General features: G+C 38.8%; 2 protein-coding genes across 6 annotated transcripts in view; both read left to right on the top strand.

Annotated features, from left to right (window-relative positions):
* ELF1 (E74 like ETS transcription factor 1) overlaps positions 1-3,815 on the top strand; it is a 111,258-nt gene extending 107,443 nt beyond the window's left edge. For all 5 annotated transcript variants that reach the window (XM_087436009.1, XM_087436008.1, XM_087436006.1 and 2 more), the window contains one exon: positions 1,777-3,815. In XM_087436009.1, coding sequence (XP_087292135.1) covers positions 1,777-2,380 — 604 coding nt within the window. In that variant the 3' untranslated portion in view covers positions 2,381-3,815. The remainder of the gene's footprint in view (positions 1-1,776) is intronic.
* Positions 3,816-14,251: 10,436 nt separating this feature from the next.
* Positions 14,252-23,324, top strand: part of SUGT1 (SGT1 assembly cochaperone of MIS12 kinetochore complex) — a 39,442-nt gene continuing 30,369 nt past the window's right edge. The window contains exons 1-4 of the mRNA XM_014789944.2: positions 14,252-14,396; positions 14,488-14,545; positions 21,824-21,914; positions 22,614-22,683. Coding sequence (XP_014645430.1) covers positions 14,359-14,396; positions 14,488-14,545; positions 21,824-21,914; positions 22,614-22,683 — 257 coding nt within the window. The 5' untranslated portion in view covers positions 14,252-14,358. The remainder of the gene's footprint in view (positions 14,397-14,487; positions 14,546-21,823; positions 21,915-22,613; positions 22,684-23,324) is intronic.

Genomic DNA, 23,324 nt, shown 5'->3' with positions numbered 1-23,324 from the left:
TTATCTAACTGGTCACCTTATGCAAGCTATTCAACTTCTTTGTGCATTAATTCTTTCATATGTAAAATGGGGATAATAGTACTTATAGAGTGGCAGACTATCCATATTTATAGATACAATCTATATGTTTACTCTGTGCCAAGTACTGTTTTATCTATATGTACATGTACATGAACTCTTGGCATGGGAAGCCCTTGGGTGTTTTTTATTTAAAAAATAGTATCTGGCTAAAGGGTCAAGTACCATACCCAGGCTCAGATTCCACCTGTGATACCCTGATTCAGGTGAGCAGGGGGAGAAGGGAGGCATAGTGTGATTTGGAAAAGCTCCCTAGCTTCCAAAGTTATTCTGTGTTCTTCCAACTCATCCCTGCCTGCCCAATAATATTAATACATCTGGCCTTTATTCCTAGCCACACCTTGCCCACCTATTAAATCTTCATTATCTGACTCATGTTCTCTTCTAGCTCAGGTCTTCAAAAGAGCTGCTAATATCCTGCTGTAGACTGATCCTCACAGTGGTGACTTTGGTGGCAATCTGAACTTGGGAATCAGTATCCTACATGAATGGGTGGGCTCTAGTCATCCTGTGGTTTTCACTTCCTTTAAACTTCTCCTGAGTTGTGCCGAGTCTTTTTTTCGTCTTTTCCCCAACCTATTTTTTTTCTCCTCCAGAATTTTATTTCTCACATATGTGACAGGCCACATAACTGTAACCTACTAAAATTTATCTGTAATAATCTACTGGCAGTAGTTAACATTTGCTCTGTGGGGACTAATCTAGCTGTTAGCCATTTCAAGTAGCAATCATCTGTCTTTTGTAAAAATACCTTTACAGAATTCAGAGGAAACAATTGAGATCCAGATGCTGAGTTTTTTCAGCTGCATTTGTTTTGTATTAGCTATGGCCGTAACTATAAATTTCACAGCTGTGAACTTTTAAAATTAAATTGACTCATCATCATTTATGTAACTCTTTCAATTAACAACCTTACATAAACTGGATTTTACATTAAAAGATTTGGTTAAATTGTAGCTTTATGACTAAAATTTGTGAAAATGATTTGAGCTTAGAAAACTGCTAAAACACGTCTCTATTTATTTTTGCCAAAGCTTGGCCTTATTTTTTGCTCTCTCTGCCAGCCTAAAGGACCCTCACAAGTTAATTATACTCATGACTTGTTTTATGTAATATGATATGAACTGTGAACTGAAATTCTCCTGCTAATTCTGTCACAAATACATTTAAGACTGAGGTGTTTTTTTATTTTAGTTAATTGAGCATTTTTCCTCTCTGTATATAGAAAAACAGGTTAAAAACAATTATAATCATGAAGTTTGGTAATTATGGATGGGTGTGTTGATGACATTATCCCTCAAACGTTAAAATAATTAGAGTGAAAATCCAATACATTTGTTTTAAAATTCCTAATTTTCTTTCAAGCAGCTCATACATAACTTCCTTGCCAAACATTTTGATATCCTTCTCATTCCCCAACAAAATTGCTTCCCCATTTGTGTTAATGTGACACTTTGTACAGCCTTTTTTTCCACCAGATAGTATCATAGTTAATGCCTGAGAGTTTTGTGTTGGGCACTTCTGTATGTACAGTGTTTAAGACAGGATCTAGCACAATGTTTGTTGTGTTGTATTTAAAATATGGGAAGTAGCATTTAAATATAACTCATATTTTGTCAAAATGACTTGTCAAATGTTAAAGTTTTAAATGATGTAGAATATGCTAATTTTCTCACTTTTATTTCATAATCTCAATAGGACTATACAGGCTCCAACCCAAGTTCCAGTGGTCGTATCTCCTGGGAATCAGCATTTGCATACAGTTACACTCCAGACAGTGCCAATCACAACAGTTATAGCCAGCACAGATCCATCATCAGGTGCTGGATCTCAGAAATTTATTTTACAAGCCATTCCATCATCACAGCCCATGACAGTACTGAAAGAAAATGTCATGCTGCAGTCACAGAAGCCAGGCTCTTCTCCTTCGATTGTCTTGAGCCCTGCCCATGTACAGCAGGTTCTTACTAGCAATGTTCAGTCCATTTGCAATGGAACCGTCAGTATGGCTTCATCTCCATCCTTCAGTGCTACTACACCTGTGGTGACCTTTTCTCCTCGCAGTTCACAACTAGTTGCTCACCCACCTGGCACTGTGATCACTTCAGTTATCAAAGCTCAAGAAACAAAAACTCTTATACAGGAAGTAGAGAAAAAAGAGGTTGAAGATCATTTGAAAGAAGACACTGAGAAAACTGAGCAAAAGCCACAGCCTTATGTGATGGTGGTATCCAATTCCAATGGATTTACCTCTCAGGTAGCTATGAAACAAAATGAACTGCTGGAACCCAACTCTTTTTAATTAATATACCAAAGGAATTATGAATTATTGTTTTTTAATTGAACATTTTCAGTTGTATGCAAACTATCTAATTGAGTCTAAGATAAATTCTACAGACATTCCTAATTTTGTAGTTTATTGTTAAAAATAATAATTTAGAGTTAATTTTGACTTTGTTAGATGAGGGAGGGAAACCCAGGTGTTTCTCTTTGTTCTCCAAATGTTTCAGAATTCACTTGTGAAGGAACAAGCATTTTATACTATGAAGACATTCTTTTGAGGTTTTTTTCAGTTGCTATATAAGCATTTTTAAAGTTTCTTTTTAAATTTTACATTGTATTAGCTTTTCTGATTCTTTTGTAAATACAGTACTTAATAAATATAAGGCAACAGGAAATTTATATAGGAACTATTTTCATTCCACTTGTATAAGTTAAGTCTTGACTCTTTCAAATGGAAGACACCTATTTTATGCCTTGTTAAAATTATGATTTCACTTAGATTGACTTTAGTTGGTTGCACTGTATAATGAACTATGAATATGTAAAATATAACCTTGAAAATTGGAATGTGCCCATGATATGGCCAAACCTGTTTCAGAAGCAGGATAGTATAAAAACATTAGCCTAAGAGTGGCTCTCCTGCTAGCTTGTGAAACCTTGGGCAAGCCACTTAATCATTTTGGGCCTCGGTTCTCTCATAAAAGGAAGGGATGCATTGCATTAGACTAGATGATCTCCAATTTCCTTTCTAGTTCTAAATTTTATGATTCTAACTCCTGTATTTTAAAGTTATATCAATTAAAACATTATCAGCTTATTTCCTAATGTAAATATTAAGCTAAAATGCAGAAAAGTAAGTGGCCCTACAAAATTCATTCTTCTATTATCCGTAAGACCTGCTATGAACCTGAATTCTTCCTTAATACTTTTTGTTCATTAACTCTTTAGGCCACTATGCACTGTGGTGCATTAGTAAATTTGTGTTGCTGAGTGCTAAATGATGTACCGCTATTCTGAGAGTCAAGGTTCTTTCTTAAGGGCCCAGAAAGCAACCAAGCCTTGGGCTAATCTAGCTGAGTAGTACTATAAAAGCATAATTGCTTTATATTTTGGATCATTTTTTACTGGGAGTCGGGATTGCAGACAAAGATAATATACATATATATCCAAGTTTCTGAAATGAAATAGTTTTTAGATTACTTTCTCGGCTGTAAATAATGTACATTTAATTTCACAAAAAAATTGTTTTCTGCAAATTTTCTAGCATAGCAAAGAAATTTTTGTAGATGAAAAATTGTTATGTTTAGAGGTCTAATATTATGTGTTTTCATATTACAGAGTGAATTTGTATTTAAACAAAAATTTAAATTTTGGAATCCTCTAAACATTTTTGTATCTTTAATTGGTTTATTATTAAATAAATCATGTAAAAATTCCCAGTGTTTGTGTTTTCAAGCAAATGTTTCTTAAGAACAAGTATACAGAAAATGTTGCTAGTATTCACAATGTTATTAAATGTTTATATAACAAACTCATATATAATATATATATGTATATGTAACAAATTAGAATTACAGAATGTCGTCCTCTCATTTTTCCTTTCTACCATGCAAATAGCAGTTTCCAGACATTACACAATGGATTACCAAGCTCCAAAAATTAGAAAACAATAAAATGTTCTCAGCGATAATGTTAAACACACTTTAAAAAACAAGTTTTTTAATTAGAAATTAGATCAGTTAATTGTTAAACTTGGAAAATATAGAAACAGAAAAAATATAAGGAAATTAATATCTCAATCCAATGCCTCTATACCCAGTAGTAACTTCCACTTATTCATTCTCTCATGTCACTGAGTATTCTCCCAAAATTTGATTTTAAAAGGAACATTCTTATCTCTGAAGACAGAAGGATGCAGAGAAGAATCTGAATGAACAGGCCTTGCTAAGTTTTCCCTAGTTTACTACCCTTAGCTCAGACCCTTTTGTTCTGCCTTTTTTCCATGACTTTTCACTCTTCATCAAACCTGGTACAAAAATGCTCAGGCTTAACCATTTCTTTGAGTCTTCATTTGCTTGTGAACGCTCCCGTTTTATGTAAAACTTAGATTAAATAAATTTGTATGCTTTTCTCTTTTAATCTTCTTTGTGAGTTTAATTTTCAGGCCCAGTAAAGGACCCTAAGAGGGTCAAGGAAAATTTTTCCTCCACTAGAACTGTCTCTAGCCATGCATTCCCTAACATGATCTCATCATACTGAACTCCTGAACAGAGGCATAGCTCTCATGAAGTACTTTGTCTCCGTACATCAAATCATTGATTCAACATGTATTTATTAAGGAAGGACCTGTGATGTTACTGTCACTGTCCTTAACCTGTCAACCTGCTGCCTGCTTCACTTTCCATTCATTCTTTAACCCTCTGTAGTATTGCATTTGTCCTCACTATTACCCTGAAATTACTGTTGCAAAGGTCACTATATAGTAATCAATTTCCATATTGCAAAATTTCCATCCTTCTCTTCCTTGAACTCTCCAGCTTTTGATAACTTTTTATAACTCACTCTTCCTTTAAACTCTCTATTGCCTTCACTTTTGTACTCAACTCTTTCCTATCCTCCTGCCTTTATAATAATTCATTAGTGTTTCTCTTGGGTTGCTCCAGAGACTTTTTCAAAGGTTAAAGGTCCCCCATGTTTTAGCTAAAGGTTACTGTTCTTCTCCTCTTTGTCTTCACCTTGTCCTCCTCTGATCTGTTCTCCTCAATGCAACAGGAGTGCCAGTTTAATTATGTCAAGCCGTTCAGTGGTTCCTTACTGTCTTCAGATGGAGTTGAGGCCCTGCGTGGCATGGCCTCGCCTCTTCTTGATCCCATCAGCCTTATCTTCAAATTTTACTCTCCAGATCATACTGTCACTTAGGATTAGGATGCTTTCACTTGCAAGAAACAAACAAACAAAAAAAGCCAATTCAAAATCATTAAATAGTATGAAACAAGAAGTCTGGAGTTAGGTTTCCAGATTGGTTAGTTCAGGAGCTCAGTGGTGATACCAAGCAAAAAGGTTTCTTCTGTCTTTCTGCTTTACCATCCTCAGGATTTTGGGTTAGTTTCCAGGATTACCCCTGCCATGGTTGCAAGATAGCTGCAGTAGTTGCTTCTATGTTTCTGTTTATTGGTAAGGAGACTTTGCCCAGACACCCTGAGCAGCCATCTCTTCAGAGCTCATTGGCTAGATTGGTCATAGACCCCTTCCTAAACCAATTGCTGGCCAAGGAAGCAGGATTACCAAAATGACTTAGTCATGTGCTGGAGAGATGGACAGCCAAACAAAATTGGGGTTCCATAGCAAGGAATAAGAGGAATAATGCAGCCTACTATCACCCATACACATCCTTCTTCCTATACAAACACTTCTAAAAATTTTCACCCCTACATGAAACATGTATTTCTTGCCCAGAGAGAGATCAGTGAAAGTTTCATCCAGTTACTTGATACAGTTTCATGAGTAGGAACTTTGGGGTGATGTGCGGTCCTCTTTTTCAGATCAGCTGTGGCTCCCTGGTTTCTTGTCCTCTGCAGCCACATCTAGAATTAGCACTAGGAAGAATACTCTTTCCAAGGCCTCTCAGCTTTAGAATACATTTCTTGATGGTGTAAGTTTGATGCCCTGTCTCAGAGTCACCATTTTCCCATCCTGAAATAGTTAGGTCCTCAGTGCCTTCCATCCTGCCTCTTCCACTGGCCGATTATGCATACTAGAGTCTGTTTTGTAGCATTCCACTTTCCAAATACCAAATTGTCTGTCAGTTTGGGTTCTTGGTCATTAGCAACAGAAATATGTTCTGGTTTTCAGCATGAAAGAAATTTTATTAGAAGAATATTGTGCAACTCACAGAATAGACAAAAGGACTAGCAAATCGGGGTCAATCTGAGTCACACAGCTAGGAATAAATCGCAAAACTGTACTGCACAACTGGTCCAGTGAGGAATTGTAGCCACTGTTGCCAAGCACTAAACACTGAGCTTTGTACCACTGTCTCTTATGCTTCAGGAATTTGATCTTGATACAAGTGTTACTACATCTAGAGAGAATTAAACCAAGGTCCTTCCTTGATTTGTTGTGTCAACTAGCTACCAATTTATGTGACTGGCAGAGCCTAGGTCCAATGTCCAGGCCTTTAACTCCAAGAGAAGTTGAGAAAGCAAGTTCAGCTTCTCAACTAGTTTGGCATTTTCAGCTTCTACAAAGAAGGTTGCCTCCATGAGAACAGACTCAAGGAGTCCCCCAAACATAAGAAGGGGGCTTAGATTATGAGCTACCCAAAAGAATGACCAATGTCCTCTATAAGGGCAAATCCAGATTTTGTGGGGCCCAAATTTACACAATTTGATGGTTGGGTGCGTGAGGGGGACTTATTTAGGAAAAACACAAAATTAGAATACCAAGTTAGGTAGAAGGTTTGAAGGGGCTTATGCAAATGAACAGCCCGAAAGCTATAGTTCCTAATTCTTTGTGCTCCCTCTACTTTCCAGACCTCTGCATTTGCTGTCACTTTTGGCACAGCTTATCTCATTCTGTTTGGCTAACTCCTACCTATTCTTCAGGCCTCGGCTTAGACATTCTTTCCTCTCAGAGTTTTCTCTGAGCTCGTAAAACCTTCCCACTGCTGTCACAGAGTCCTTGAATTTCTCCCATTTGGGCATATGACATTAATAATTGCCTGCTGATATGTGTGATTCCAACACTAAGTTACAGAGCCAAGGTTGTAGTCATTTTAGTACCCTCAGTCCCTAGCATAATATCTATACGTAGGAGGTACTCAATTATTAAACATGTGACTAAACTACGTGTTCTCTTTGCCTGTTTTCATGCTCACGTTCTCACGTTGCTAACCACCATCTGTATGCTGATGACTTCTTATCTACAGCCCCGAACTTGCTTAAAATAGCTTTATAGAACTATAATTGAACTACAATAGACCACACATATTTAAAGAGTATTAAACTCATGAAGTCATCACCATAATCAAGTAGTGAACCTACCCATGTTGGGTGAACATTACCCTAAAAGTTTCTTGCTTAAAATAGCTTTATAGAACTATAATTGAAATACAATAGACCACACATATTTAAAGAGTATTAAACTCATGAAGTCATCACCATAATCAAGTAGTGAACCTACCCACGTTGGGTGAACATTACCCTAAAAGTTTCCTTGTGCCCCTTTCTAACCACTCCCTCTTGCTGTTCCTCACTGCTCTTTTTTTTTTTTTTTAATTTTTATCTTATTTTTTTTTCCCTCAAAGCCCCAGTGGATAGTTGTATGTCATAGTTGCACAGCCTTCCAGTTGCTGTATGTGGGACACGGCCTCATTGTGACCGGAGAAGCAGTGCGTCGGTGCCCGCCCGGGATCCGAACCCGGGCCGCCAGCAGCGGAGTGCACACACTTAACTGCTAAGCCATGGGGCCGGCCCTAAAGTTTGTGTTCCCTTTTTTTTTTTTTGTGAGGAAGATTGGCCCTGAGCTAACATCCATGCCAATCCTCCTCTTTTTGCTGAGGAAGACTGGCCCTGGGCTAACACCTGTGCCCATCTTCCTCCACTTTTACACGGGACGCCACCACAGCATGGCCGATAAGCGGTGGATTGGTGTGCGCCCGGGATCCGAACCCAGGCCGCCAGCAGCAGAGTGCACACACTTAACCACTATGCCATGGGGCTGGCCCCTCCTCACTGCTCTTAACACAATCCACCCCATGGTCAACCACTGATCTGCTTTCTGTCAATACAGGTTATATCAGTATTAAAACATGCTTGCATTTTCTAGGATTTTATATAAATGAAATTATATAGTATGTACTATTTTTTGTCTGGCTTCTTTCACTTAGCATAATTATTTTGAGATTCATCCATGTTGTATATATTAATGTCATTCCTTTTATTGCTGATGTAATATCCATTACATCAAATGGATATACTACAGTTTGTTTATCCATTTACCTGTTGATGGACATTTGGGTTGTTTCTAGTTTTCAGCTATTACCATTAAGGCTTCAATAAATATTCCTGTACAAATCCTTATATGGGTATGTATTTTCATATCTCTCAGTTAAATACCTGGGAGTGATCTGACTGGGTCATATGATGGTGGTACAGTCATGCGCCGCATAAAGACGTTTTAGTTAATAACGGACAGCATATACGACAGTGGTCCCATAAGGTTAGTATCATAAAGCCTAGGTGTGTAGTAGGCTATACCATCTAGGTTTGTGGTTATACACACTCTATGATGCTATCACAAGGACTAAATTGCCTAATGACACCTTTCTCAGAATGTATCCCCATTGTTTGTTAAGAGATGCATGACTGTACCATTTTACATTCCCATCTTAAGTAGTCTGTGAATCTTCCAGTTGCTCTACATCCTCTCCAATATGGTCAGTCTTTTATATTTTAGCCATTTTAAAGAGTATGTAGTGGTATCTCAATGTGGTTTTAATTTACATTTCCCTAATGAGTAATGATTTTGAGTATCTTTTCATGTGCTTATTTGACATCCATATATCTTCTTTGATGAAGTGATAAATTTTTTTGCCCATTTTAAAATTCTGTTGTTTTCTTACTAGTGAGTTTTGAGAACTCTTTACATATTCAGGATACACGCTCTTCATCAGATATATGGTTTGCAAATATTTTCAAAGTGCAGAAACTTTAATTTTGGTAAAGTCTAATTTATCAATGGCTTCTTTTATGAATCATGCTTTTGGTGTTGTGTCTAAGAAATCTTTGCTTAACAAGGTCACAAAGATTTTTCTTTCTTCTAGAAGTTTTATAGTTTTACATTTTATGTTTAGGTCCATGGTCCATTTTGAGTTAATTTTTGTAGATAGTGCAAGTTATGTATTGAAGTTCACTTTTTGCTTTTGTATATCCAATTTGATGAAAAGACTGTCTTTTTCAATTGAAAAGTCTGAAAAGACTATCCTTTTCAATTATCCTTTCTACCCTGAATTACCTTTGGATCTTTGTTGAAAATCAGTTGTCCATGTATGTGTGGGTCTATTTATGGACTCTCTATTCTGTTCTGTTGATTTGTCTATCTTTGTGTCAATATACAAGGTTGATGTGTTGAAATCAGGTAGTGTTAGTTCTAAAACTTTGTTTTGCCAAGTTGATTTGGCTATTCTAAGTCTTGTGCATTTCCATTTGAATTTCAGAATCAGTTTGTCAACTTCAAAAATGGAAAAGGCCTTTGGAATTTTGATTGGGATCATGTTGAAGCGATAGATCCATTTGAGAACTGATAACAATATTGAATCTTCTGATTCATGAACATAGAGTGCCATTCCATTTGTTTAGGTTTTCTTTAATTTCTCTCAGCAATGCTTTGTAATTTTCAATGTATACATTTTGCACATACTTTATCAGATTTATTTTTCAGTGTTTAATATTTTTGATGCTATTGTAAATGTCATGGTTTTTTAAATTTCAAATTCTGATTGTTGCTGATTTTGTTTTAAATCTTCCCCTTCCTATTTTATTGATGCATAAAGTGCACAAATCTTAAGTGTACAACTTGATAAAATTTTACATCTGAATACATTGGTCTAATTACCACTCAGATCAAGATATGTAACGTTTCCCACATCCAAGAAAGCTCCCGCATGGCCCTTCCCAGCCACATGATCACCCTCTGATGTCCCTCAAATTAGTTTTTTTATCTTTATATAAATGGAGTCAATCAAGATATACTGTCTGGCTTCTTTAACTCAACATTTTCTTTGTAAGTTTCATCCATTTTTTTTCCTTTTTCTTTTTTATTGTGGTAACATTGGTTTATAACTGTATAAATTTCAGGTGTACATCATTATACTTCTATTTCTGCACAGATTAGTTCGTCCATATTGTTGTGTGTACTGGTAGTTCTTTCTTAATCACTGCTCTGTAGTATCTTTCTCCTATGAAAGGACATTTAGGTTATTTCCAGTTTTTGCTACTGTGAATAATGCTGCAATCAATATTCTTGTATATGAACATAAGTACTCTTTTCTCTTGGGTACACATCCAATGGTAGAAGTATTGGGTAAGAGAGTATTTGTATGACTAGCTTTAACAGATAGTGTCAAAAAATTTTCTCAAGTAGTTATACCAATTTATACTTCCCCCAACAATATATGAAATTTATAGGTTCTTGCTCCATATCCTTGCCAATGATTGGTAGTGGAATTCCTTTTAATTTAACCATTCTGGTGGGAGTGTTATGATTATGAATTATGATTTTAATATCCCTGTATAGCTATTGATGTAGAATTTCTTTTCAGATGCATATTGGCCATTTGGAGAACATTAACATATTAAAGAAAAAAATAAATATGAATATTTCAATAAAGAAAGAAAAAGCATTTCATATTGTTTTCTCCTGATGTTACAACCAAGACAGGAAGTCCATTATCATTACTTCTATTCAACACTATAGTAGACATCCTAGCCAGTGACAGACAGCAAGAAAAAGAAAGAAAAGGTATAATCATTGCACAGGAATACATTAAACCATCTTTATTCAGATGACAAAATTGTGATCATAGAAATTCTAAAAGAATCTACAAAGTATTAGAAATAAGGGAATTCAGCAAGATGGCTGAATATAAGGTCAATATGTAAAAATCAGTAGTGTTTCTATATACTAGCAACAAACAAGTAGAGTATAAAAATTTTTAAATGTCGTTTAAAATAGCATAAAAAAATCAAATACCCAAGAACAGATCTAATGAAAGATATGTAAGACCTCTACAGTGCAATCTACAAAACACTGCTGAAAGAAATTAAAGACCACTTAAATAAATGGAGGAGTGTATAATATTCATGGATTGGAGGACTCAATATTAAGATGTCAGTTTTCCCCAAACAGATCTTTTTTTTGTGAGAAAGAGCAGCCCTGAGCTAACATCCATGCTAATCCTCCTTTTTTTTTTGCTGAGGAAGACCAGCTCTGAGCTAACATCTATTGCCAATTCTCCTCCTTTTTTTTCCCCAAAGCCCCAGTAGACAGTTGTATGTCATAGTTGCACATTCTTCTAGTTGCTGTATGTGGGACTGGCCTCAGTATGGCTGGATAAGCGGTGCGTTGGTGTGCGCCCAGGATCCGAACCCAGGCCGCCAGTAGCAGAGCGTGTGCACTTAACCGCTAAGCCATGGGGCCGGCCTGCCCAAATAGATCTATAGATCCAATGCAAGCCTGATTAAAATCTCAGTAGGGTTTTGTTTTTTTGTTGGAAATTGACAAGCTCATTCTAAAACTTATAAATTGAAATAAATTTTATAAAATGTATAAAATATCGTAAATGCAAAACACTTAGAATAGCCAAGGCACTCGTGAAGAAGTTACAGGACTTGGGGCCAGCCGGTGGCGTAGCGGTTCAGTTCGTGCACTGCGCTTGGGTGGCCCAGCGTTCATAGGTTCAGAGCCTGGGCGTGGACCTATGCACCGCTCATCAAGCCATGCTGCTTATACAAAATAGGGGAAGATTGGCACAGATGTTAGCTCAGTGACAATCTTCCTCAAGCAAAAAGAGGAGGATTGGCAACAGATGTTAGCTCAGGGCCAATCTTCCTCACAAAAACAAACAAACAAAAAGTTACAGGACTTCAAGACTCATTATAAAGCTATGTTAATTAAGACAGTATGGTACTGTTACAAGGTTAGACACAGACCAGTGGAGTGAGAACCTGGAAACAGACCCACATATATGTGGTCACCTACTTTACAACAAAGGAGCCATAAGAATTTATGGGAGGAAATGATAAATCAAAGACTTTGCCAACACCATTCCTGGCCATGGAGGCATCATGGATCGCTTTGACTGCCAGTATCTGATGGCCACCTTTGTCAATGTGTACATCGCCAGTTTTATCAAGGACCCGAATCCGAGCAAGCTGATTCAGCAGTTCCTGACCTTGCTGCCAGATCAGCAGCTCCACATGTTCAACACGCTTAAGTCTCACCTAACCGACAAGGGGATGCTGATGGCCGCCACGGAGGATGAATAGGGGACACGCAGGGTCGGGAGAGCAGGAGCAGGACCCAGCGAGGGGCAGGGCTCCAAGGCAAGCCCAGCTGTGTGACGTAGACAATGACAAGGCTTCAACTCACTATCTTTTTTTTCCCAATAAGTAGGGCTGGGTCAACTGCATATCCATACAGAGGAAAAATGAACCTTGATCCCAACCTCATACTTTCACAAAAATTAATTTGAGATAAATCACAGACCTGGAGTTGAAAGATAAAATAATAAAGCATCTAGGAGAAAATATGTAAGAATATCTTCATGGCCTTCGAATAGGCAAAGCCTCATTATAAATGATACAAAAAGCACTGATCATTAAAAAACAAAGGATCAGCAAACCCAGATACTTTTACTTCAAATATTTCTGTAATTCTTACCTTCCTCTGTATCCCTGACCTATTTAAGAGAGTCACTTTGGCCTGTAATACAGCCGTTGTCTCTCAACAACTACTCTCCTTTTCCCTTTAATCATTCTTTCATAGCACAGAGAGAATAATATACTTAAAAAATGCAAATTTGACTTATTGCCTTTGGTGATTAAAAATCCTTTAATGGGTTAGCATAACTCAGAGAAAAACATCCAAGCTTCTCAGCAGACCAGACCACACCTAGCCCTTTATGACGTGGCATTTACCTACCTCTCCAGCCAGTCTGCTTCCAATATGAATTTTGGCTCTACCAATTTTAGAGTTCCCATTATCGTTTTCTAACTCACATCCTGTTCTGTCTGCAATGCCTTCTCCATTTCCTTCACTAATTCTAGTTCATCCTTCCAGGCTGAGGCTCAGGTATCATATCTTTGAGGAATTCATCCCTATACCTTATATTGGGCTAATTTAGCAAGGGGTACCCTCCTTGCCATCACGTGACTGACTATTCCCCTTTTCTCATTTTAGCAGTTAGAATTGGTTTAAGTTTCTGGAGGGCATTAACCTCTTTGAATCCCTGGGCTTAGTTTAGATTTTGGACATAGCAGACACTCAAGTTCATTTACTTGTTTATCTCTACTGACCGAGCCGCTTACTCCCACTCCCTTCTGTTCTTCCACGTCCGTCCCAGGGAATCTGCTGGAAGCTTCTATTTGATCTGCATGGATAAAAGGGCGGTGAAGGAGGGCCTGACCGACTAGGTTGGAAAGGAAAGCAGCACTGAGACAACTTCAAGCCACCTTCCTCCCTTCAGTGCCTTGGGATGGTACAGGTTTTTCTTTTCTATCTGGGAAGTCAACTGGGAAGCAAGATCAGTCCATCTGGTCCTGTGGCGTTCTGGGCAATAAAACAGTACACCCGCCCCGGAACCAAAAGGCTTCCTTCTGGCTAGTTTCTGCAAAGGCAAAACGACTTCCGGCGAGTCCTAGTCCCTTATGGGTCCCAGCGTAAAGATCCCGGATCGGCGCGCAATCCGCAACTGTGCTCCCGCAAAAGAACACGTAGCAGCGAATGACGTCACGGGTCACGAAAGGCTTGGCTGCCTCTGGTCGCCATGATGTGCACTGTGGTGAAAATGGAGCTCTACGTGCCTTGTGTTATTAGCTGGCACACAAACGCACCAAACGCCACACGTTCCAGAAGGATAACAATACGTTCCAAATGCGCTTTTGAGCTAGTCCCTCGGAAGGGTCTGTGGGAGGGCGGACGCGCGAAGACGAGGAGAACGTGAACGGCGGAGGCCTCCGTAACCATGGCTGCGAGGGGCGGGAACTGGGAGCGCTGGTCACGAGACCGGGGGCCGGGCCGGGAGACTTGGTCCTCCACCGTCCCAGCCGGCCCCGCGCCTGCTTTTCGCCTCCCCTTCTGCCGCGGCACACTGTGTGGCTGCTCGTTGGCTGCTTAGGACGGAAGCGCGGTTGGTGTTTCTCCAGAAGTTTCCCCGTTGGGCGGCGACGAAGCTGTTAACCTCTGTAGTAGCAGCTCCAGCACCAGTGAGTGTTAGGGATGGCGGCGGCTGCAGCAGGACCTGCAACAGCCCAGAGGTGCGTGCTTTTTCTTCTCTTTGCTGTGTATTTTTATCCCCTTTTTCTCCTCGGCTAGTGAGCCGTGCTGAAGTCGTTGTTTTCCTGGCAGGTTTTTCCGGAGCTTCTCAGATGCTCTGATCGACGAGGACCCCCAGGCGGCGTTAGAGGTGAGAGCGCCCGTCTGAGCCTCCTCCACCCTCCTTCGGGGAACGCGGCCGCGATGGGTTCTGGCCGACCCCGCCTCTTCCCAGCGTTGCCTTTCTGGGACCCGGGCTGCCGTTTTCCCTGTGTCTCAGCCCTAATTTTGACAGCCTCCGCCTCTCCTTTCTCTGACCCACAGTGGCCCCGTTACCCTAGACCCCTCTTCTTGCCCCCTCTTACTCCTAGACCCTTCCTGCATCCTTGCAGCTTCTTAGAAAGGCCTCTGTTTCTTGGGGGCATAGTTGACATCCATAGTTGGCCTGAAAGGGTTTTTTCTTTTTTTTTAAGTGGCATTTGTGACGAAGAAAAAGTGAAATCTAGGCTTGATGATAGTTGTTAATTCGGTTTTTCATTTGACCATCGTTCTTGCCATTCTCACGTACAGGCGCTGTGCTAAGTGCCTGTGTGAACTCAGACTACTGGAACAAAAACCTTTTCCCGTATGTCCCTGAAAAGTTCCAGATGTCCTGTCACTATTCATTACGCACTCATTTGTTTATTCATCAAAACAATATTTTGGAAGTTGCTGTGTGCAAGGCACTGATTGCTATGGATTAGAATCTGCTTTATGTATTTAATTGACTTACACAGTACTTTGTGTGCAGTGAAAGGCTGTAGAGCTGTAAAGGAAAGTATAAGAGCAAGAGTAAAATACTAATTAAAAGTAATAAAGAGAATCTAAGCTGAGGATACATGATGCAGTGGGTCACAAGATTTAGCCAGAGGTTTCTTGCTTTGAAGCACAGAAAAGAGGAAACCTTGTTTCCTTGTTATAATCTAACATAGGTAAGGTTAGCAATTTGAGTTAGGAGAACCATTTTCCTAGTTATGACTTCTAAAAGAAATTTGCCACTTGGCTAGTAGAGTCTCTCTGAGGAGGTGACATTTGAGCAGAGACATGAGGGAATGAGTTCGGAAGCTCTTGGGAAAGAGCATTCCAGGCAGAAAGAAGAGCCAGTGCAAAGATCCTGAGGTAGGAATGAAGTTGGCCTGTACAAGGAGCAGCAAAAAGGCACATTTAACTAGAGTGGGATGAAAGAGGAGTAATAGATGAGGTGTGGAGGAAACCAGGGGCTAGGTCGCGCAGGTCCTTTTAGGTCAGTGTGTTTTTTGGATCTGGGTATATAGGCCTTCAGTTAAAGTCGTTGGTTAGTCCGTTGTGCTGTGATGTTTCCTAGTGAGGCTTCTGGGATCAGTGTTAGAATAATGTTACAGGAGGCACTGAGAATTTCTCCACAATTCTTTTTTTTTTTTTTTTTATAATTTTATTTATTTAGTTATTTGTTCCCCCAAAGCCCCAGTAGATAGTTGTATGTCACAGCTGCACATCCTTCTAGTTGCTGTATGTGGGAAGTTGCCTCAGCATGGCCGGAGAAGCGGTGCGTCTGTGCGCGCCCGGGATCTGAACCCCGGGCCGCCAGCAGCGGAGTGCGCGCACTTAACTGCTAAGCCACGGGGCCGGCCCTCTCCACAATTCTTTACGTCAGCTAGACAGCTATTAGTTTTCAGGATCTATGTTTGTTATGGTCCTTTTAGGCCCAATTCCTCTTTTGAAAATACAGTTTATATGAAAGTTGCTTTTAAAGGATATTAATGTAATGAATTTCATTGTTACTTTCCATCTCACTTATTTTACTTTTTAAATTTGTATTTTGAAGTATGATAGATGTAAATAACACAAATCTTAAGTCTGCAACTAATGAAGTTGTAGTTTTACATACGTGTTTACCACCCAGCTGGATATAGAACACTTCCATCCTCAGAGCTTCCTCTTGCCTCTTCCCAGCCAATAATTCCCCTTACCCACCAGGTGACCCCTATTCTGGCCTCCATCACCATCTGTTAGTTTTGCTTGTTATTGAACTTCATATAAACAGAATCATAAACTAGGTACTTAGTTGAGTGTGGGTACTCTGTCTTGCTCTAAACATTATGTGAGGTACATCCATATTATTGTGTGAAATGGTAGTTCTGTTACTATATAGTATTCCATTTTATAAATATAGCACTATTCTAGTAATGGATATTTGGGTTATTTGTAGTTATTAGCTAGTGTGAATAAAGCCACTGTGAATTTTCTCATGTATTTTGGTGAACACATGCACTCCTTTCTTTTGGGTGTATATAACTAGGAGTGAAATTGCATAGAGTAGGAATGTGGTTAGCTTCTGTACCTTGGTTCTTAAAGTGTGGCTCTTGGACCAGTAGTATCAGCATCACCTGGGGACTCATTAGAAATGCAAATTCTTGGATACCACCCCCGGCTCCCCCCTCCACCTCCACCCCCCCCGCCCCGTCTACTGAAAGTCCTTATGACTCCTGTAGTCCAGTACTTCTTACCCATCTGTTTTACAGAAGAAAACAGACCCCAAGAAATCCAGGTGATCTGTCATAGAGATGTATACAGCCAGTTAGAGGCAGAATGGGAGCCTTAGGTCACACGTTTCCTGACTCTTAGTCTAGTACTGTGGAACAGTGGTTCTCAAAAGTTCAGTCCCCATACCAGCTGCAGCAGCATCATCTGGGAACTTGTTAGAAATGCAAATTCTCAGGACCCACCGCAGACCTGAATCAGAAACTGGTGGTGTGGATGATGATCATGATAAGAAGCAGCTGTGTTGAGGAAATGTTCTTTTTAAAACTTGAGATGACCTTCTCAGAAAGATGAACAGGTAAATGTTAATTACTAAATAATTGGTAATAATAAGTAGGGCTGGAACCTTGAGGAGAAGTGAGAGTCTATTTCCTCCTAGATTTTCCCAAGTGCTGGTTTAACAGTATTTGAAATTCAGGTCACTTGATACTACATCAGTTAAAATGTTACTTTTTTTTTTTTTTTTGGTGAGGAAGATCAGCACTGAGCTAACATCTGATGCCAATCCTCCTGTTTTTTGCTGAGGAAGATTGGCCCTGAGCTAACATCTGTGCCCATCCTCCTCCACCCCACATGGGACACTTCCACAGCGTGGCTCTACAAGCAGTGCGTCGGTGTGCGCCAGGGATCTGAACCGGCGAACCCCAGGCCGCCGCAGTGGAGCCCGTGCACCCAACCTCTTGCACCACCGGGCCGGCCCCTAAAATGTTACATTTTTATATAAGACTATCCAATGAGGAATAGAGGAGAAGTGTTTGAATCAAGCTGACTCACATTTTTCATTCATTCAACAAACAGTGTACTTTAATGGTGAATGCTGTACTGGGAAGGAGGGATCTAAAGTTGAAAAGATTGTACAGTAAGGGAGTTGGCAGTCTTTTGGGGAGACAGATATAAGTACACTAGTGGAGTGGTGTGTCAAGTACACTGAAGAGCATAGCAGAGTAGAGGCTAACTGGGGAAGTAAAAAACTTTACAGAGGAAGTCTCAATTCAGTAGGGAGAGAAAACATATACAGTCAGGTGCTGCATAACAACATTTTGATCAATGACATACCACATATACAATGATAGTCCTGTAAGATTAGTGCTATCTAGCCTAGGTGTGTAGTAGGCTGTACCATCTAGGTTTGTGTGCGTGCGCTCTGGGGTGATTGCACAATGACAAAATTGCCTAACGACACATTTATTAGCGTGTATCCTTGTCATTAAGCAATGCACGACTGTATGTGAATTATGAGACTCTTTTGAGGCTTAGTATGAACAGTGGTTAAGAGCACAGGCTCTGGAATCAGACCGCCTGGGTCCAAATCCTGGTTTCATGATAATTATGGAACCTCAGGAGAGTTTCTGTTATCACTCTGGATCAGATTTCTTGTCTGTAAAATGGGGCTACATAGGACCTACTTGAAAGGGTTGTTATGAAGATAAGTAATGTAAGGTACAAGATGAGCCCCTTGAGTTAGGCATCTTGTAGCTTCTTTGCTCTCTAGGTTCTAGCCACACTGGCCTTCTTTCTGTTAATTGAATGTGTCAAGCTCAATCCTGATAGAGGGCCTTTGGACTTGCAGTTCCTTTTGCTAAAATGTACTCTTTATTGACCTATCTCTTGTGTTGCTTGGAGGTGCTCCTCACTTTAGATTTCAGCTGAAATATCACCTCAGAGAAACTGTCTTCTCTGACCACCCTACCTAAGTCAGGCCCCAGTGTAAGCCTCAAGAGAGCAGGGGTTTTGTGTATCTTGTTTACCTCTGTTCTCAGTGTAGTGCATGGGATGTGGTAGGCATTCTAATATGTTAAATGACTCCTGCCATAATTCTTGTAATAACTGTGAGATGGGTATTCATTTTACTAACAAGGAAGCTAAGGCTAAGGAGATTAACTTGCTCAAGGTTATACAGTTTAGAAGTGACAAGTCTGTGGGTTCAGGGCATCAAGATCATCCTCTAGAGCTGGGCTAGGATTGGGGTTGTGTGATATTATTAAAGGTTTGGTAGCTGACTTTGAAGTAACTGACCAAAAATAGTTTTGTTGAGAGTGTAGCTATCAGGTCTGCGTGGTTACGTGGCTTTTCTCCAACAGTGCTAGGTAGTTTAGGAAGGGAGAAGGGTTGATATTCTTGTTTATCCATGATTGGGAATTAGCTGTGGCTGGAAGAAAATGGAAAGTGGAATCAAGTTGAGATACCCAGAGCTAAAGGCTTTCAAACATTAGGTCAGTCTGAGCAGTCTGCTTTTGCTTTTAATCTTAAGTTACCTTGTTGAGTAGCATTTTAAAAGAGACTAAAACTTTAAAGATTTGGAAATGCATTTTCTAGGATCCAAGTCTTAAACAATTTTAATGTCTTAAAAGAAGCTTTTCTCCCTATTGTTCTGGGTTATCAGGGTACTTCCTTCACTATTATCTTGGTAAGGATTTCAGTGTAATTATATTTTATAGTTCACTAGCTTTCTTTGTTTTTGAGAACTATAAATTGCTTGACTATAACAAAACTCGTTTTATGTTGAGTGGATCTTTGGGTAAGTTTCTCATAGGTCTGCATTAACTAATTGCTCTTTGCCACTATGATTCAAATATTGACACTGAAGTCCTTGCGTTTTGAGATACCTCCCTCTAGTCACTTTGTACTCTAGCAGCCAGCAACTGTTGTCACAGAAACAGTAGAACTCTGACAACATGCCACAAGTCAGATGTAGTTAAGACAACCACAAATCATTATTTTAACTTCACGTTTTCTGATCTTATTATGCTTCATATTGCATGTTCAAAATAAACTTTATTGTGGTTTATTCATTTCTTATAAGTTTGTGTGTCATAATGTTCAGTTTGTGCTCAGTAGTCTTTTGGTAACTTTTTTTTATTAACAGCCTGATAAGTCAATTGCTTAATTTATTTAACTGAATCATCATAAATGGTCTTCTTTAACCGACAATTAGTTTGTGTTTTTAAAGGTCATTTGCAGGTTGGTTGTTTGAAATCCAGAAGTTTTTACCCAACTCCTTAGGAAAAGGAATATTTTATTTACCTTTGTACGCCAGTGTCTGGCCTGTGTTTGTTACGTAACGTGTTTAAAAATACTTTTGAAGGGGCCGGCCTGGTGGCGTAGTGGTTAAGTTCGTGCGCTCTGCTTCAGTGGCCCAGGCTTCACAGGTTTGGATTCTGGGTGCAGACCTATGCACTGCTCATCAAGCCATGCTGTGGCGGCATGCCATATACAAAATAGTGGAAGATGGGCACAGATGTTAGCTCAGGGCCAATCTCCCTCACCAAAAAAAAAAAAAACCTTTTTGAATTGGTGATTCAGATATTAATATAATCTGTAAAAGCCTTTTTGACCCATAATATACCTATTTTCTTGCTGAGGGGAGGCTAGAAGATTTGGTATGAAGATATATTTGAATAGATTTTCAAGAAGCTATCAGCTGTTTTCAAAATTGTTTGCAAGTTAGTGCAAGATGGTATTATTTAACTTAGGAATTTCAGCATGTTAGAAAACATTATGTTAATACGAATGTCAAGTGGTATGTGAAAGAAACTTGGAGTAACGAAATGTTACCAAGAGGCAGTATTGTTTAGTGGTTAAAATTCGATTTGGAGTTAGACCTGGACTTGAATCCTGTCTCTGGCACAGTCACTAACTAGGAAGTGAGAGAATGAATCTTCTGTACATATTTGGGGGAAGAGCATTCTAGTGAGAGGGAGCAGCATGTGCAGAGTCCTGAGGCGTTTTAAGAACAGCAAGGAGTCCATTGTGGCTAGAATGGAGGAGCAAGGGGAAGAATAGTAAGAGATAAAAGATCAGAGAGCTAGCAGAGGGTCATATCAAGGAGGGCCTTACAGGTCATTGTAAGGATTTGGGCTTTTGTGATGATTAGCAGCAAAGGCATTGCAGAGTTTTAAGCAGAGACATAGTAATAAGATCTGATTTTCATTACTGCTTGGATCAGGATGATAGGGATGAAGAAGGTAAAAAGTGGTTTGGATTTTAGGTGTATTGGATTTTACGTATGTGATTACCAAGTATAGTATATATTGCTTTGTGAGACTCACGCTACTGGGTTAAAGCCAAGTCAGTGACACACGTTTGCTATTGAAATAATTTTGCCTTTTAAGAAAACTGCCAAATCCCTAGGGTGTATGGGCAATGGGGAGAGAATCAAAGTGTTCCTGTTTTCCTGCATTTGTCCTTGGCCTCACTAATCATGCTATTTCTTCTTGCATCATTATTGTTTCCGCTACCACTTGTATACCGTGACTGGCCCGGGTGGCAAAAGTTTTAATCTCTCTAATGTTAACTCTTGATCAACGGAGAGTAGCTATCTATGAGATATTGTATCTGGGCTTTCAACAGAATGCTGTGATTTCTTAGGGATGTCTGCCATTGACAGAGGATAGGAGAGGGCCAGGTAAGCTTGATGTGTGTATTTATTGATTCTGTTAACCTCCCTGAGCTCTAGATTTAACTTCCAGTTTTTTGTTATTGGACAGCTTCACATTTTCTAGGCATCTCAAATTCTACATGATCTTTGAGTCTTGTCCAAATTAGAAGGAGAAAATCTGTGATGGTCAATGTATATCAACTAAACTCTTCAGAATAAATGAGGTGATAATAATTACCATTTATTGAGCTCCTACTATAGGCCAGGAACTGCTAAGTGCTTTTACATAGATATTACATTAGATTGTAGGCTTTTGGGGGGAGAGGAGAGGGAAAGAGATTGATCTTGCAAAGAAAAGCTGCAAGCTTGTTTCCCTGTTATCTCCTCCAAATTGCTTATGATAATGGGTTATTTGATTAAAAATCATGTTTAATTAGATTTCAATGGCTTTTAAAAAACATTTACTGACACTCAACATGTTTGTATTTGTAGGAGCTGACTAAGGCTTTGGAACAGAAACCAGATGATGCACAGTATTATTGTCAAAGAGCTTATTGTCACATTCTTCTTGGAAATTATTGTGGTAACTTTTCTTACAAAGTATATTGTCTCTTCTTCATAAGTTTCTTATAAATTTTGCCCAAGATACAACAAGTCTAATAAAATAGAGATTATCTTCGCGGATTTTTAAATTGGTCTTTTCATGCAAGAGGAAGTAGCTGAAGCGTGACAAACGTTATGTTGAGCAACACTCATTTAAATTTTATGGGTATCTATTCTTCCTTCAGTGGGTGGAGAATTTATCCAGATTTCATTTGTAGTTTTTGGATGTGCTAACAAAGAATAGCTTCACATTTACTATGTTACAGAGTAGTTAAATGAAGTGCTCTCGTTTGCAATTTTTACAAAAAGAATGTGTTTCTCTATTACTTGTGCTACTTTAATTATTCTGGATAGAAAATCTGGGTAGGGAAAAGTTAAACACCTTGAGTCAAATTACATAATTGATGTTAGTGAGAAAATTAGATGAACTTTGTGACACAGAGCTTTATTCACTGACAGAAGAGCTTTAGGAAGGAAGCTAAATATTAGGCCAATAGGAAGGTATGGGGGTTATATTTATTTGAATCATATCTTGGATTAGCTTTTCCTAACTTAAAACCATTTGTCCATTTCACCAACTTGAAAACTTAAAAATCTAAGGCTGATTCAAATTTTGTGTGTAATGTTTGTTAGGATCTGTAAATAACTGACTAAAAACTGACCATTTTTTCATATACAGATGCCGTTGCTGATGCAAAGAAATCGCTTGAACTTAATCCAAATAATTCCACTGCTATGCTGAGAAAAGGGTATGCAATAACTACTCTTGTTGGATCTGGACTATAGATAGTAGGTGTTTAGTTTGTTGAATGAATTAATTGTAGGCTTTATAGAAATAGTAAATTCTGTATTTGTATATTTTATAGCTGAGATAGGATTCAATTTTAAATATAATTTATACTTCTATTATTGTATTAACTGCAGTATGAGATAGGATATATATAGTTAGTATGTTTTAAAATAGTGATGATTGAAGTAACTGCAAGGTATAGATGAAACTGGTGGATTTCAAATCCTTGTTTTGTTCATCATTTAGAATTTACTGTATTTAACTGACTAGAGAACATCTAATCCTTAACCAAGCTGGACAGATTAGATTTAATGCTATGAAAACTCTGTATCTGTCTACCTTATATCCCAGCTTGTTTCTGTTGATAAGTGTGACTTTATTCTTTAAGTAAGAAGCTTCTTTAATTACTTAGTATAGCTATATTTTGGAACAAAAAGTGTATACAATTAAAATCAAGATATTCCTTCTGAAAAGAGTTCCAAATTGGATTTTAGTGGGGATTATACTAGATGTTACTGTAGAGTATTTTAGAATATCTCTTATTTTCTAAATATTAACTTATACTTTTTAACTTACTAACTTATAGTTATTAAAATATAC

This window comes from Ceratotherium simum, chromosome 10 (genome assembly GCF_057802395.1).
Source record: "Ceratotherium simum simum isolate JZ-2026a chromosome 10, ASM5780239v1, whole genome shotgun sequence".
Taxonomy (NCBI): domain Eukaryota; kingdom Metazoa; phylum Chordata; class Mammalia; order Perissodactyla; family Rhinocerotidae; genus Ceratotherium; species Ceratotherium simum.
Note: the sequence above shows the minus strand (reverse complement) of the source record. Positions and strands in the feature narration are given on the sequence as shown.